The sequence below is a fragment of the Aulonocara stuartgranti genome (assembly GCF_965226115.1).
Source record: "Aulonocara stuartgranti genome assembly, chromosome: 23".
Classification (NCBI taxonomy): Eukaryota; Metazoa; Chordata; class Actinopteri; order Cichliformes; family Cichlidae; genus Aulonocara; species Aulonocara stuartgranti.
Window position 1 is genome coordinate 41,334,166 of NC_138958.1, and position 17,624 is coordinate 41,351,789.

At 42.4% G+C, this 17,624-nt stretch overlaps 1 protein-coding gene across 3 annotated transcripts in view; it reads right to left on the reverse strand.

The window, feature by feature from the left end:
- The window catches only part of creb3l1 (cAMP responsive element binding protein 3-like 1), a 42,236-nt gene that overhangs the window by 11,088 nt on the left and 13,524 nt on the right, over window positions 1-17,624 (reverse strand). For 2 of the 3 annotated variants that reach the window (XM_082524530.1, XM_082524528.1), the window contains exons 2-6: window positions 13,748-13,880; window positions 10,758-10,844; window positions 1,545-1,699; window positions 1,367-1,448; window positions 615-811 (exon numbers count right to left, since the gene is read on the reverse strand). In XM_082524530.1, coding sequence (XP_082380656.1) covers window positions 615-811; window positions 1,367-1,448; window positions 1,545-1,699; window positions 10,758-10,844; window positions 13,748-13,862 — 636 coding nt within the window. In that variant the 5' untranslated portion in view covers window positions 13,863-13,880. The remainder of the gene's footprint in view (window positions 1-614; window positions 812-1,366; window positions 1,449-1,544; window positions 1,700-10,757; window positions 10,845-13,747; window positions 13,881-17,624) is intronic. The other variant, XM_082524529.1, reaches the window with a different exon arrangement.

Here is a 17,624-nt window from a genome sequence, read left to right on the forward strand (position 1 = left end):
ACTTCATCAGCGCATAATGCTAATAAGCTCTCATAATTCAGTCTCTTATTTATGTCGGTCTGCTTTTAATTTGCATGTTGACAGCGAGCACACCAAAATCTCACATCTCTCTTACATTGCATTACACCCGAGAACAACACTGTTGGAGTTTGTGCGATGGTTTAGCTGTTCACGTGTTTCATTAATAAAAATGAAAAAAAGAAAAAAGAAAAATGTTGCTGACACTGAACAATTGTGAGTAAACAAGATTGGGTCACGATGGCCTCAGTGCAAATGTGATTCATTTATTCTAAGAAAAGCTGCTGAATCAGACAAACAACGTCCAGACGGACGGATTTTCTGACTTTCTGTTCTTTCAGCAAATTATGGGATGTATTTAACCCCAAATTAAGCTGATTTACAGATCAAAAATCCCAACTCTACAGTGTCTGCTTTCACAACAGAAGGGCAGCCTATGAAACTCACAGCGCTATATAAGGACACAGTCATTTGAACATTTCTTATAGCAAACACCAAACCACTGACACATTAAATCCCCCACATGCGCTGCAGAACGGGCACGGAGAGGGAAAAAAACAACAGAGGGCACAGAGGGTAGGGGCTCTTTAACTCACATGCGGCGCGGTGAGGAGGGGCGAAGAGGAGATGGCCGAAGAAGATGAGGATGAGGACGAGGCGCGACCTCCTGGCCTCTGTTGTGGTTGAGGGGAAGACGGCGGCAGAGGGAGGTGTGGGGAGGAGGGGGGCAGTGAGCCATCACTGTCGCCGTGGTTACTGCTGGGAGGGGTGGGCGGCAGCTGGAGAGCATCATCTAAAAAGGAGCGCAGCACGTGAAAGGAATCAGTGCTTCTACTTTAAACAAATGACCACTGAAGATATTCATAGCTAATGTAAGTCCATTCTCCCAGACCCCAAATATTATACTGCTGTGATTATTGTGGCATATGCAGAGACAGCTCGGCGAGTATTTTTGCCCTGATTATGGTCTGCAAGGTAGTAGTGCCTCTAACGCTGGGGTGGTTAAGCCCTCATCATATTTAAAGTGAAGGCTTTTGTTCCAACAGATGTTTGAGGTAATTTATTTTGTAATACTTTAGGTGAAAATGTGCACTAACTAACTCATTCAGCTGCTCACTTCCTTCACAAGGGGTCACCACAATGGGTGGATCCACATATTTGATTTGGCACAGATTTTTTAGACCAGATGACCTTCCTGACTCAGCCCTCCCAGGGATTTGTGTCTCCTTCTGGTTTCAAACCAGGGATGTTAGGTAAATGTCTTAACCACTACACTAGGAAGCCACTTCTAACATTAAAATAATCTGAGTCAGACAAACCACTATAGCACTGTGAGTGTGTCTGTTACCGCTGGGCAGGCTGAGGTACTGTCCAATCTCTCTGGGTTCATCTTTTATAGCAATGAGCTTCATATCCTCTTGACTGCACTCCTGTAGAAACAACAAACGTACCTGACATCAAAAACACCACTCATTTTATTTTTTTAAATGTTTCATCACTGAGGCAAAGGACAGATGGATGCTAACCGTGTGTTTCCATGGTGAGCCTCTGTGTGGAGGGGCAGGGCTTAATATGAGAGGCGGGGCTTCCAAAGGCTGAGGATCTAACCTTTGGCCAACATCAGGCTCCTCCTGCTTCACCAAGATAGCTGACAGGTCCTGGCTGAAGCTCCACTCAAACTCTACAGAAAAGACACCACAGACACAGGCAGGGTCACAAGGGGCTGGAGTCTATCCCATTTATCACATGGTGAGAGGTAGAATACACCCGGGACAGACTGCCAATCTGTCGCAGGCGAACACATAGTGACAGGCAACCATTAACACCTACGGCCAATACTGAATCACCAACTAACCTAAACCCAAGGCATCTCTTTGGACTGTGGGAGGAAGCCAGAGTACCTGGAGAGAATATTTCACACAGAAAGGCCGTCTTCCTGTGAAAGAACGATGCTAACCACCACACGATCATGCTCCCCTAAAGTCATCCTCAGCTTTCTTATACTGAAGTATTTAATCTGAACCAAATGGTTTGATGTGTGAGAACAACAAAAACACAAAGAAAAAGCTAAAGCAGAGCAAAAAACTGCAGAAATACCTGCAGATGTTTTCCATGTGTCACAAGGGGAAGGGGGGGAACGGGCAATCACATTGTTTTGATGTCATAGCAGTGCAACATGGGAACACCGTCCCATCTACACAAACCCTGGCAAACCCTAACCCTAACCCCCATGACTCCAATACAACCATATACATACAACCACGATTGTACCCCGACTATATGGCCCTGACTTTTGCATTCACAATTAAAGGCCACAGTGTTATTGTGTATTGGAACAGACAATCCCAACTTAAGGTTCAATCGCTAACTCCTTCTTTCAACTATCAAATGAAATACCAGTGGCAATAATGAAAAACCACCAGCAACAACAAAAAGTCTCAAGAATTCAAGAAGAGTGTTCCTATTCTTTAGAAAAGAAGGTTCTAGTTAACTGAGAAACTTGAGCAAAGTTGACCTTATTTCTCTTCAGGGAGGCTTTGCTGTAGGTCTTCCAACGGGAAGTAATTGACAGCTTCCAAATCACACTTTGAAGGAGCTCAAAATATCTGAGCTCTTCCTGACAAGGCTGGACAATGTCGTTCTGGCAACTGCGGTGCATAATTTCCCTCCAGCTGGTGTATATACCCTGAAATAAAAGATGGGCTGAACCAGCAACTCGCCCTCATTATGCTTCCTGGGAAGAGAAACAGTCGCCGCCTTTAAACACTGAAAATATGCATAATCGAGTGACCCGGCAATGAGGCGAGAGTGCAATTTCAAAGGAGGGTTCACCTAAACACGATGTGGGTATATTTCTAGAGGAGCACAGGTAAATTGTTGTTTAGTCTGCTTTGAAATCCAGAAAGTATTTTTAGGAAGTTTTAGTGTGTCTGCAGAGATGCCAGTGCATCCAACCTCCTGAAACGACCTGAGGCAAGACAAAGCTGACAAGGCCTGACTAACATCGTGCTGCTTGTTAGTGACTGATGACAGCTAATGAGGAACTTCTTTCTTTCCACTCTGACAAGCCTCATATCTTTGCTGGACTGTTTCTTTTGTCTAAAACTTCTTAAACAGTGGCATGAAAGCAGCATTCAAACCTCTGAGACTGTTTTAACTAAACACTGAAGATTTTGAGTGATCTTAAGAAAAGGGGATTGACAAGACTGTCTTCAGACGACAAGAAAAAATTCACTGGAAGCTTTGTTAGATACTGCCATGACTCATGAGGGGTGCTGAGTCAGAAGGATCCTGGGAAGAGAAGAACGACGAGTGGAAAGGATAAATAGATAAACAGCTGTAACCTCATCGACCTGTTCCTCACGTTTGCACCCCCGGGACCAGATTTCACATTCTTACCGGTACCTGAAGCAAGACGATCTAAAATAGACGTTGACTTTTATTTTTTTAAAGCCTTTTCTAAGCACAAGTTCTGCTAACTCCCACACAGCACAGTAGCCCTCTGGAGATATTTTGTCCCTGAAAGAGGGTCGGAGGAAAATCCACAAGAAAGTGTCGTGTCTCCTGAAGCCTGTCTCACAAAACAAAATGACCAAGTTAGCTGGATAACTGCACAGAACAAAACCTCAAACAGCTGTTTTGTTTGGTTACAGATTTGGTTGGTTCCAGATTTTCCAAGCTGCTCTATCCAACTAACAAGATTCCTGTTTGCGAGTCAGAATCCAGATGCTGCAATCAACAGCGTCATCTAATCCATAGATACATTACTCGGTGGTCTATTTCTTGCAACTCAACTCTGACCTTTCCAAATAGGTGGCTTTAAAGTAGCGTTCCACCAATTTTGCACATGGAGTTCAGTTTACTCTGCATTAGAGGCAATTGTGCCAGATTCATCTCAGAAGTGTGTGTGTGTGTGTGTGTGTGTGTGTGTGTGTGTGTGTGTGTGTGTGGGCAAACGTTTAAATGGAAAACATTGAGGTGGTACTTAAATATAACGGAAAACCAAACAAAACCCGAGTCAAGCCAAGTTGAGGCACTGGTTAAAAGAAACTGTCCTTGAAAGTGGTGTGCAATAATTTATAAGTCATGTGACACTGTGGTTGATGAAAGAGAAATCCAATCGTCAATTGAATGTTTAGATTGAAAAAAAAAAATGGAGCCACTCAATCAATCCACTGTCTTCTGTTTCTCTCATTCACAATTGTATGGCAAGTTGGCAGCTAACACAGGGTGAGAGGCGAGGTACACGCCCGACAGATGGCCGATCTGATGCTAACACAGAGAGACAAACAACCATTCGCACTCACATTAACACCTATGGGCAATTTAGAATCACCAGTTAACCTAACCCCACTAAGTGCATGTCTTTGAATTGTGGGAGGAAGCCGAGTACCTGGAGAGAACCCACACAGTCACTGGAAGAATGCCAACTACACATGCCAAATGCCACACCTCAGCTTATGAAGGAGAGAAAGAAAGAAAGAAAGAAAGAAAGAAAGAAAGAAAGAAAGAAAGAAAGAAAGATAGATAAGTTTTGTCGCCTTTTATTTCACCTAATGTCTCAGAATGGATGCATTGGTGAGAGCAACCTCCTGGCCTCCCTAGTTCTCAGGAGGCTGATCAATGCTTAGGAAGTATTTCTTAGCCTTAGAAGACAGGTCCTAGTTGTGGCTTCTTCCTTTATCTTCACCTCTGCACCTGCCCGCACCATCTTGTGCCTCTTTAACTTTGTCTCCAAACTGCTCAAACCTGAACTGTCCCTCTAATGTACCTATTTCTGAATCTACTCCTAAGAGTGAGTGAAGGTCTAAAAGTTAAAGTCTAAAAGGCTCCGCGAGCTTTCAAATGGAAATTTTCAATACAACTGTCCTGTTTATTTGAACAGCGCTTATAACCCTGGGACATACGAGTATGTCTAACCAGAATTAAAGGGTCAGCTGCACATGCTTTGAATTAAGGCCCTTTAAAGGTGAGCTGCTCCACGGGGCATAATTAGGCAAAAGTCACGCATTAAAAGTTTTCTTCCTACAACGTTAAAAGCGAAACCACGACACAACTTTTAAAGAGTTAACTGCGGGCAGACAGGGAGGAGTGAGGATGTTTCATTATGTCAGCACTGACACACGAACGCCACGCCAGTGACTTTGATGTTTGTCGCATCAAACACGCATCCTAAAGGCTCCCCTGGTGCATTGAAAGAGGGCTTTTGCGTTTTCGTGCGTGCGTCTGTGTGTGTGAACGTCACGTTAATCACATCCTGGTTTCCTAGCAACATTGTGCTGGTAAAAAACGGACTGAAGTTTACAAGCCGTGAGTGTGTGCGTGATTGGTGAGAGCAAAGAGGGGGGACGGAGGTGTATTCCCAATCAGACAGCTGCTTGCGTGCTTTTGTGTCTGTATCCTGTCCATCACTACAGCAGAGAGAGAATAAATCACATGGCTGCTGACTTTGGGCGTGTGGGTAACGCCCAAAGTCAGCAGCCATGTGAGGAATAAACACCTCAGGGCAGTGAAAAACAATGATAAGAAGCATTATGAGCTACAATATATCTAAATCTACTTGCTGCTGATTATTTGAACCCAATAGTTCAATCACAGTGGGCACAAACATGGATAGCCATTTGCTTCTGAAATCACAAGGGTCTCTCAACCCTATAAAAATCTGCCTTTTAGCCTATACTTGACTGAATGTTCAAAGCGATGCAGGCAATAGAGGGACGAATTATTGCCATCAATGGACTGTGCATTATCTGAGTTTGTACATCAGTAGGTAGTACATGAGCGTAGAAAATTGGGCTTAATAAGTCCAACCGCAGCACTTCCCCCTTGAGCTGGAAGAGCTTAAGTCCAAGGCTGCAGCTAACAATCGCTGCGCTTTTATTCCTAATTTATTCAATTATTCTACACAAAAAAGGTCCTTAGGTCTGCGAATTGATGAAAAACATCCCTGTTATTACTTCCTGAAGGTTGAGGTGACATCTCAAAATATCTTGTTTTGTCCCATCAACAGGCCCCCAACTCCTCAAAAGTCAGAAAAAAACAGTTAAAAGCAGGAAATCCTAACATTTTTTGGTTTTTATCTGACTGCAGTGAAGCAAAAAGCAAATGCCTAATCAGTTAATCGCATTTTTCCACGCCACGGCATCACTGTAATAGACGTCCCTTTAGCAAGCGTAACTGCCATAGAAGTGATGATAATGATAATGTAGCTGGATAAAAACCTCCACTGGCAGTGCGAGGACCCCACCCCAAACAGCTCATTAGTCCCACTTCAGTATTTTTTTCCATGCTGCCCCGACTCCTGCATGATCTCACACTCATTACGGCTCAGCTACCTGTGAAAAATATCATTCGCCGCTAATGTTGCTGATTAGCAACGTGAGCCTGAAATGTTTTAGGAAATCAACGAGCGCACAAAAGGCATCAGGAGGAAGACAGGAATCCAGTTTTGGGGGTGGATCCGACATTTACCTATGCCACACATCCTGCCTATCAGAAAGAGTCCTCTCCTTAATGAGGCCAGTCCTGCTGCTCGCCTGAGTCTCGTTAAGCCTCCTGCCCTCGTTAAGTCCTCTAACACTGTTTTTTTTAATGAATACCAGAAGCTCTTAGCTGTTAGCCAATGCATAAGAAAATGGTCCTGAACACGGAGAGGCCACTGTGATATTTCCACTGACATCACAGTGACACACTTGTCTAAATGTAAATGTAAGGTTTAGGACAAGTAAAACCAATTGTTTCACTCTCCACGTTTTGGAATTTCGTTGAATGTTGTTAATTAAAAAAAAGAAAGAAAGCTTTAAAGGTCTTCCTGTGTGGGTAAATTGCTGTAAGCTCAGGTAAGAAATCCGGCGTTAATGACCAAATGGCTCCTGGCAGTCACCACGGGGGGTTAATGGAGGCGAGGTGGTTGCTGTGTTTGATCTCAGCGGGGCAGCAGTAGCATTAAAACATTCAATGGATCAGCGCAAAAAGGAGCTGCAGTAAAACACGCAGCTTCTCTTTAACCGAATAAGAGGCACAACAACAACAACAAAGACCACACGCTGAGAGGAAGAAAGAAAGTTTAAAATGACCACAGACAATCTGTACGCTGTTGTGTTCTGCTGGAAGCAGTGTGAGTCCTGCAGTAACAACAAAGCAAGGCAGCCAAGTGACCCTTGAAGACCTCCAGAAACCACCAAACCACATTTGATCACTACTGATTTTAAGCAGCAGAGCCTTCAACTTTCAGGCCCCTCTTCTATGGAACCAACTCCCAGTTTAGATTTAGGAGACAGACACCGTCTCTACTTTTAAGATTAGGCTTAAAACTTTCCTTTTTGACAAAGCTTGTAGTTAGGGCTGGATCAGGTGACCCTGAATCCTCCCTTATTGATGTTCCAATAGCCCTAAGCTGCTGGAGACTTCCCATGATGCATTGAGTGGTTCTTCTTCACTCACCTCTTTTAACTCTCTCTGTGTTTATAAGTTAATCATTAGTTATTATTAATCTCTGCCTCTCTGTCCACCACAGCCATTCAGATAAACAATTAAATGACAGAAAAAATGATTTTTTTTCACCGTGGGCTACATAAATTTTGAATTTTTACACTGTGTTCACAGTGCAATAAATAAATAAATAAAACAGGACATTTTTGTGAATTAACAGTCTGGGCAGTCAGCTGCCAAAACTTTGGCTGTAATTTTACACATTTATTTCTTACAGTTTAAGCCCAAACAGTCGTGCTGACAGATTTCTTTTGTTTACTACAGCAACATTTCTTTATCACAAAAACTAAAAATGTGCTGGTGAAATCGCACTTCTGTTTCTTACATTGAGATAACTGGGAGATTAAATTGAAGTTAAACTTCTTTACACTAATAGAGAGGGCAGTTTCCCCAGTGTGCCTCACCTAAAATCAAAGTGGGCCGTGATGTAAAATGAGTTTGAGGTGACTGCTGTTGCAATTTGGTGCTATATAAATAAAATAGGATTGAACTGACTTGATTTGTTGGGAACCGCCCAAATAGGAGGACATCATAATCTTTTATTGTTACAGTGATACGTTGCTGTTGTAGACTGAGGCTAAGTAAGCACTAACTGATTTCTTGATTTCCATATAAACCGTAATGACCTTCCATCTATTGTGTGCTGTGTTCACTGTATGTGATGGGTACTTTAAGACAAAAGTGGCCTGGATGCAGTTCATCAGGCTAATATCTGATCTCACTTTTATCAACCACTGTGCAATTCAAGCAATGCAACATGGGTGATACTTGCTGGGGCAATAGGGGCAACTTTTTCTGGGTGTTTATCAGGACGCTTCTCGTATAAACAGCCCAGCAGTGGGTGTCAAATAAGTCTGATCTTGTCTGTGAGTGCTACATGATCCTTGCATCCACTGTTTTACCCATCATTGTAATTCTAATTGGACAGGACCTTCTTGTCCAACAAAGCACACTAAGATCCACAAATCCCTTCATTCAGAACTGACGTGCTTTCTGAAAGGTCAAAAACGTCTAACACCTCTTGGTGCTTAATTAACCTGACTCATCGTGACAAACAAGCAGCTGCTCTACTGCCGTGCTCTCGTTTGAAGCTGGAAAGGCCTGCAAGGATGTGCGCATCTTTGGCAAGGCTGCAAGGATTAGAGTTTGATTCTGGGAACTGAGATACTAGGATTTATGACCAAGACTTGCCGTCTCAGAAACATTTTAGCATGCACGCTAAATGGCCTGGAATCTCACAAGACATGTGCTGTGACCACATGTGCATTTTTTTTATTATTATTATCAAAGTCCCCTTCTCCAAACTGCATAAGCAATAACACACAGCAATGGAACTGTGCGCAGAAGTCCAACCCTGAAAAGTCATTCATGCAGCGATACCGCAGAACTTCTCAGATGCAGCAGTCTTGTCAAAACACTGCTACATGCCAATATGACAGCTAATAGTCCAGGAGTGCCACAACTTATCTGTCATTGTGAAAAGTGTCAAATCTAGAAGTGAAAATTGAGCATTCAACAAGTGGCCTAATCTGACATGCAGCTCTTTATTCAACAGGCACAGCACTGTGCATAAAACAGAGCCTAATATAGTAGCTAATGCTAAAAAAAAACTTCTTAAAAGCTTCTTAAACCGCTGAGACAACATGTACAACCAGCTGCATGCAAGACAGTTTTCTTTCACCGCCGCTGCACACAGTAAAACCCCTTTTGGTCATCCTCTCCAGTATAACCACGTTAAGGTTAAAAGGAAATGCTGGAAAACAGGGACTAAATCCGTTTTATGATTATTTATAACACATTGCTGGGTTTGCCATTTGCTTGCCAGAGACGCTTTGGAGAACTTTTTAACATTCATGCAAAAGCAGAGAAGAAGACAAGATGTTGTCGTCCTAAAAGAAAAGCAAAGCAACATTAACATAGTCTTGCAGCGTCTTATTTTTGTGCCAGTGTACAAGCGGAAAAGGCATGTTAGGGCACAGTTGGTTAAGCGATATTGTACCATTTCCCTTTAAAACTTTCGAACGCTGCCTCTAGAGTGAAATATTAAGGCACCATGCAGCAGATGCGGGTTGTAAAATGCATGCATGCACATGTCCAATAACAAATGCATACAACGTGGGTTTGTCAATGTGTGTGTGTGTGCACCATATGTGAACTGATAGTGCTCCAACTGCACAGTGAAGAAATAAAGAAAAGAATATCCACAAAGTACCATGAAATCACAACTAAGCAATTTTTTTAATTGTGCAATATCAAATATTTAATGCTGTATTTCTTTTCCATTTTCCTGTTTGGGTTTGAATCACTGTGCAGATATTCATATTTTGTTTGAAGTTTGGACCGACCGGAGTGACTGTCACTGTAAACTGATTTATTCAGCCTGATATGACTTCATCCTTTGTCCCTCTCTCTTTCTCTCTCTCAGGAGCAAAGTATTATCTGTCCATCAAGGATTGTGCTTTTTTTTTTCAAGAAATTGTGGCATTTTGGCAGTGCAGATAATTTGATATTTATACGAATGAAGTGGATTTTATTGGATTACAGGAGACAGAGAAGCAAAAGAAGATAAACAGGCATCAGAGAGACAGAGAAAAGGAGAGAGAACGAGAGAGATAACCTGACAGAAGAGAGAGAGAGAGAGTTTCCGCTGGCTCCGGCTAAAGCTGCAGATTTAAAACCATACGCTTGTCATAGTGTTGTGTGCGTCTGTGTGTGTGTATGCGTGTGTCTGTGTGTGTGTGTGTGTGTCTGTGTGTGTTAGGTGGGCAGGGCTTAGCTGGAGGAAAGCTGCTCATACTGGGTTCATACAGCAGGATCCCCGGGACAAACGGAGAACAGACAGCACCCAGACAGACGGCGCGAGAGCGAGACAGGTAGAGACGCAGACAGGGAGGGTAGGGATAATGAGGAAGATGAGTCAGGAATAGACAGAGGAAGGTGAAGAAAGCAGGACTCAGAATATGCAACATTTCTCCTCAACTTGCACACAAAGTGCAAGTGGATCGTTAAGCCATTGATTATATATGACAGGATTGAGCCAATCGAAGTGCACGACAGTTGACAGGCAGCAGAGAGGGTCAGGCTGCCTGCTATGTGTTATATCAGGCAGAAACCTGAGCCAACCAGATAACCAGGGGACAGCCAGCGTGATAAAGAGCCAGACTAAACATCAGCAGGAGAGCTTTGCTTGGCTCTGAGCGGTTTAAAAAGAAGCCAAGGCTAAGAAATAATGAAAAGATCAAACTTACCAGAGTCTTGGTCCATTTTGACTGACAGGGCTGGGCTCTGGGGGGCTGAGTCTTCACTCAAGGAGTAGCTGTGCTCTGCTTGAATATCTGTGAGATTAACAAGGCCGTCTCACAAGGATGGAAAATGTAGCAGTGCAAGCTCTGTGTGTGCATATTTGAGAGCTTTCTCATCTTCTGAGTCAATTGTTTTCAGTTCCAATTTTTAAAAAGATTTCAGTCACACTCTCTGTCATGTAAATACAGAGTTATAACATGACAGCACGATTACAGAAGGAAGCCACAAAGCCAGTTCAGTGCCCGACACCTCATGAATGAGCGGTGTCACTGCAGTGCTCTTCCGGTCTCTTGGCTGCATCAGTGATAGCTATTAAGACATATCTTGTCATTAAGGCCTTAATCGATGATGATCATGAGAGCACGGGTTCCTCATGAATGCTGCCCCTCAATATTCATGATTTTCTTTAATTAGACAGAAAAATCTGCTGGGAACTTCATGATGTCCAAGATTTAAGACTCTCACAATTACTCCCAGTGCTGTGCATAAGTCTCGAGCTACCTATCATTTCTTTATAGTTTGCTTCCAAGGAGCGATAGTTCTCCAAGGTCTTTCAACAATTTCCCTTTGGCTCCCTTTTGACCTATTATCAGTCCAGTCATGACTATTGTCACAGGAATGTTTTGTTTATTAAGCCATGTAACAACTCAAAGGATGAACCAGTGTTGATCCTACAAATAAAAAAAAAATGTAGCAAAGAACCCATTTTAAATTGTATCTTTAGGCACTTTGTTGCTAGGAGACTGTCACAAAAACACATCATTTGTTCCCATTTCTTCATAGTTAAATCTATGAAGAATGTCAACAATAACACAGGATTAAAAAAGTATTGTTGCACCAACAAGCTGATTCCCAAAGAGGTATTAGCTGAAAATTTGCCATATCTCAACATGAAGTTGAGTGTATCCTTAAAATCTTGAGGAAATAATTGAGAACAAAAGAAGAAGAAGCAGACCTAAAAAAAAAATCACTTTGGATGAACAGTATCTGCAACTCATGTCCGTAGGAAACAGGAAAAATCCAGCAAAGACCTGACACAGGACCTGAGAGATGATACTGAACTTTTAGGTGATCAGCTATTGTTCAGCGAAGGCTCATTACAAATTGTCTCAGTGGAAGGATAACAAGGAAGTCATTCTTAAGAAAGAGAAATGAGGAGAAAAGGCTGACATATGCCAAATTACACAAGAACTGGACTGAAAATCAGTGGCAACAGGTCTGATGGAGTGATGAATTCAAATGTGGTTAGAATCATTGTCAGGATATGTGGAAGAGGTTATGAGAGAGGTACAACAGTGAGTGTCTACAGTCATCTGTAAAACACGGTGGAGGCCCTATCATGGTTTGGGGCTGAATTTCAACCAGTGGTGCTGGAGTTCCTGCCGAAACTGATGCAATTATGACCACAGAAATGCACCATCAGATTGTGATTCACAATGCAATACCATCTGAAAAGCAACTAATCAGGAACAGCTTCATTGTTCAGTATGACAATGATGCAAAACACACTATCAATGCAGTAAAAGCATACAGTACCAGTCATGGATTGACCTCCCCAGAGCTCAGGCCTCAACATTACTGAAACTGTGTGGGAACATCTTGACAGAGGACAGAGGGAAAAGGCAGCCAACGTTCAAAGAAGAGGTTTGAATGTCCTTCAACAAGCCTTGAGAACTATTCCTGAAGACTACTTAAAGAAATTAAAGGAAAGCTGACTAAAAGAGTTCAGAATAAAGGTGGTCATGCCAAATAGTGACTACCAAACTCATTAGAATAAACTTTTCCAGAGTACTAAAAGTACTATTTTCTGGATAAATGTATACATTCATGATGCTATGTACATATCCACATGTAGTACATATACATATGTCCATACATAGTGAGAGTGCTGTTAAGACTTTAATGTAAAAGTGACTCAGGCGTTCTTGAGACATGATAATAACATAACATCCTGCTTTTTGTCCTTTCTTCTAATCATTCTAATGACTTTGTGACTATGGCAACGACTAACAGTGACACTCATTTGTCTCAAGTGATGAGCTGATGACAGCTTCCACAGGCTGTGAGCGCCTATTTTGCAATAACTTTGAGCTGATAAACAAGATCCAGTAACAAGTGAGTTTAATCTGTTCCGTTCCACAGGCAGGAGTTCTGGAAGTCAGACTTTGGCAACAAAAGCTGGCTCTCATATCATGAAATTTGAACTCTTGGGCACAGAAGGAGCCAGCGCTGATGTCAGAGAAGGCTTTTGATTCAACCCAAGTAATGAGACTGGGGACTTTTCTCCCCAAAGGTTGGCTAAAGCAATGATATGGTTGCCACAGTTGAGCTAGTTCTGACCTTTAGACAGGTTTGAACGGTGAACTTCTTACAGTGGCTTTTCCCATAACCACAGATGTGACTGGTTCCAACTTTCTAACTTGTGCCCAGCAATTCTGGCCCTGGCGCCAGTCATTTGGTGAAAATGCATGAAACTGGTTCTAGAGTAGGCACCAGGATTGGTGCTTCATTGGTGAAAAAGAGGTAAATGTACAGTTCTGGGCTGCCCTCAATGAACAAAGACCAACAAAAAAAGAACTGCGGTGCTCTCTTGAGTCGCGGCTCCAGACATCTGTTATTACTGCGCCAAAGAAGAGTACAAAGAATGGAAACACACAGCAAATGAATTGCAGCAACTGGCCTTAGCTTACAGTTCAATAGCTATTGTCATCATACCAGCATACGTAAGTCCAACCTGGTGCTGTACCCATGTGTATTCGATCCAAGGATCAATCAGTGCTCCTGGAATTACTGGTGATTACGGAAAACAAGTGAGAACTAAACAACTAAAAGGGATGATACGGAGCAAAAAAAGCCCAGCCATAAGGAGCTGTGTGTGGGTGGGTGTGACAGGTGGATTTGGATTATCTCTCATAATAAAACAAGAGGAGCTCACCTGGGCTGCTGTCCATGTCAATGTGTAAAAATGAAGGTCTTTCTGCCAGTAGGGGTCGCTCTAATACATGGTCGTCGAAGAAACTGTTAAATAATTCACTGCTGAAGTCGTCCATCTGGTCACCCGAGAAAGGCTGGAAAACATATACAGAAACAGACACAGACAAAGGAGTATTTAGCTGACGTTACTTTATAAAACCACTCTGGTACAATGAACCTCATGCAATTCAACGTTCAATGAAAAGCACAAGGATAAAGACAAGGGAAGATGGGCTCAAGGTATGGCGCTCAAATGCTTTTCTTTCTCCAACCAACAGTGCAAATCTGAAAACATCCAGCTTTCAGTGATATAAAAAAGACAAAAGTGGCAACCTTAGATAAGCTGGGACAAGAAAATAGCTGGAAAATTACTTCATTTTCTGCAAATCGACTCATCAAATAATGGACCTATAGTTTCAGTTCTACGACAGACTTATCTCTCAGTGTCAGAAACAAGACAACATAGGCTGTGTTGATGACACGAAGAGTCAGTCAATGGGAAACAGCATTGACAGATTAATCCTCTAGTCTGGATGAATGAGTCACTGAGCAGAGAGAGACGGTGTTCTGGAAGCAAGGGACAGCACGGTGCTCTGATTTCACTGGTTTATGCACACATAAATACGCACACACACACACACACGATATGAGTCACCCTGGTCTTCAGAAAACATGGGAAAAGCTGAACCAAAGCCTATGCGCACATACACATGGGTTGGTTGGAAACCCATCAACACACTGCTTGGAGGCTCTTCAGACACAGTGACAGAAATAACTTGATTTAATTAGCAAGAAACACAAAAGTTGATTTACATGTTTTATTCCTGGAAATTAGCTTAAGCGAGGCTCCCAGAACTGCCAGAAGTGTCACAACAGATAAAATCAGTCCAGGAGCAACAATAAAGACATGATTGGGACAATAAATACAAGGCTTACCTCAATATTTCAAATACTAACAATGGATCATATGCACGGAGGGAAAGGGCTTGTAAGAACTGTAAGAAACCGACTGAGGGCTACCAACGGAGCTGACATAAACACTAAGTTTTAGAGCACATTTTAAATTTGATAGGTAAACATTACTTTCTAAGCATTCCTGTTATGATTAGATTCCCGTGTCTGTCTATTATGGGGGAATTTTTTTCCCCCTGTGAATTAATACTATCAGATAGAGCTCACATGAGCAATTTACTTTTAACAGATTTAACCTCTTCAAAAGTATATCTGACTTTTATTAATTGGCTTTATTCAAATGTTGCTGAATGTATCCATCAAAAAACATTAAAAAAAAAAAAACTCTGCAGAGCTCGCTTAATAACCATGACTGCATTTGAAAGTGGGGGTGGAAGTGTATTTGAATGTCTGTGAAGGTTCTCAGTCATCCAGGTCATCGTAGTCAAAGGAGCTTGCAAAGAAAAGCGTCTGGACTTCTTTAAGTTGCTTGAAGACGTTTCACCTCTCATCCGAGAAGCTTCTTCAGTTCTAAGGTCAAATGGTGGAGAGTCCCAGATATAAACCTAGTGGGAGTAACCCCCCACAGAGGGACAAAAGGACCCCCTGATGATCCTCTAATCGCCTGAGCCAAGGTGTGAAACTGGGTGTGGGTCCCAATCAGCCAGAGTTTCGGGTGTGTTCATTCTCCAAGCATGACATCCCGGTGTACTTCAGACCCAGCAACACGCTCAGACAAAAACTGGTTCACCCGAAAGACAAAACGCCAAAACACAAACTTAACAATGTGGTGTATGCTGTACAGTGCAGCGAGGAATGCCCAGACCTCTACATTGGAGAGACCAAACAGCCACTTCACAAGCGCATGGCACAACACAGAAGAGCCACCTCCACAGGACAAGACTCAGCAGTCCATCTGCATCTTAAGGATAAAGGACACTCTTTCGAGGATGCCAATGTTCACATTTTGGACAGAGAGGACAGATGGTTTGAAAGAGGAGTGAAAGAAGCCATCTATGTCCACTGTGAGCGACCATCTTTGAACAGAGGCGGGGCTTTACGACACCAACTCTCTGCCATCTATAATCCAGTTTTGAGATCCCTTCCCAGACAAGACTCAGCAGTCCATCTGCATCTTAACCCTTGTATGGTGTTCGGGTCTGTGAGACCCGTGTTCAGTTTTTTTCAAAAGAAAAATTAAACAATTAATTATTTTTTCACGTGTAAATGTGTTGTGTCTTTCCACTCACTCCACTTGATTATAACTGATTTATTTATAACATTTTATATAAAAGAAAAACGAGAAGCACATTAATTCATAAATGTGATCTAACAAAGGTAAAGGGAAAAAATTAACCATGTTTGCTGTTCATATGTCTTGTAATTGGGATGAAGTAAACATCTGTTGAGTAATTTAACATAAAATTGTTTGATAGTGTTAATTTGGAAAGCCAAAACTCTAGCGGGTCCACCAGACCCATGAACACTGGCTGAGTAACAAAAATACGAACACCACACAAGGGTTAAGGATAAAGGTCACTCTTTCGAGGATGCCAATGTTCACATTTTGGACAGAGAGGACAGATGGTTTGAAAGAGGAGTGAAAGAAGTCATCTATGTCCACTGTGAGCGACCATCTTTGAACAGAGGCGGGGGTTTACGACACCAACTCTCTGCCATCTATAATCCAGTTTTGAGATCCCTTCCCAGACGCCTTAACGCCCACTCACATCCTGGGCCATCTGACCTCAGGAATTTGCATGATAAGGTGGGGGCCAGGTTTCACAATGAACTCACCCGAAACTCTGGCTGATTGGGACCCACACCCAGTTTCACACCTTGGCTCAGGCGATTAGAGGATCATCAGGGGGTCCTTTTGTCCCTCTGTGGGGGGTCACTCCCACTAGGTTTATATCTGGGACTCTCCACCATTTGACCTTAGAACTGAAGAAGCTTCTCGGATGAGAGGTGAAACGTCTTCAAGCAACTTAAAGAAGTCCAGACGCTTTTCTTTGCAAGCTCTTTTGACCAAGTGTATTTGAACTTCGGGGTATGTACTGATGAACGGACATCCTCCTTCAGGATTTTCTGGTAAAGCGCAGAATTCGTGGTTGCATCAATTACAGCAAGTCATCCGGAAGCAGCAAAGCAGCTGCAGACGATCACACTACCACCACCATGTTTAACTGTTGTTATGGTGTTCCTTTTATGAAATGCTGTGTTAGTTTTATGCAGACGTTACGGGACTCAAACCTTTCAAAAAGTCCAACTTTTGAATCATCAGAATAGTCTCTCAGACGATCAGGATTTTTTTCAAGATGAATCATGAACTTTGACCTTAACTGATGCAAGTGAGACCTGCAGTTCCTTAGATCTTGTTCTGGGTTCTTTTGTGAGCTCCTGGATGAGTCGTCGATGCACTCTTGAAGTCATTTTGTTAAGCAGTCATCTCCTGGGAAGGTTCACCACTGATCCAGGTATTCTCCATTTGTGGATAATGGCTGTCACTGTGGTTCACTGGAGTCCCAAAGCCATAGAAATTACTTTATAAGCCTTTTCAGAATGATAGATGTCAATAACTTTGTTTCTTATCTGTTTCTTTAGATCAAGCCTATTTCACTTTATCAGACATGTTGTATTTAAATGATTTCGTGACTCAAGAGGACTGGCAGCAATCAGGACGGAGTGTGACTGGTGACATTAAACTCAAGTTTCTAAGAAAAATGTGGTTAATAACTGTTAATTTATGATTTAACAATGAGGGAAGTTACTTTTTTCACAGGGGGACAGTTAGGTTTGGAAGTAGGGAGGAAGGTTCGGGATTTGGAGGTTCAGCAGACATGCAGCAGATGTACAGGTGCAAATGAAAATTTTAAAGATCTCTGCTA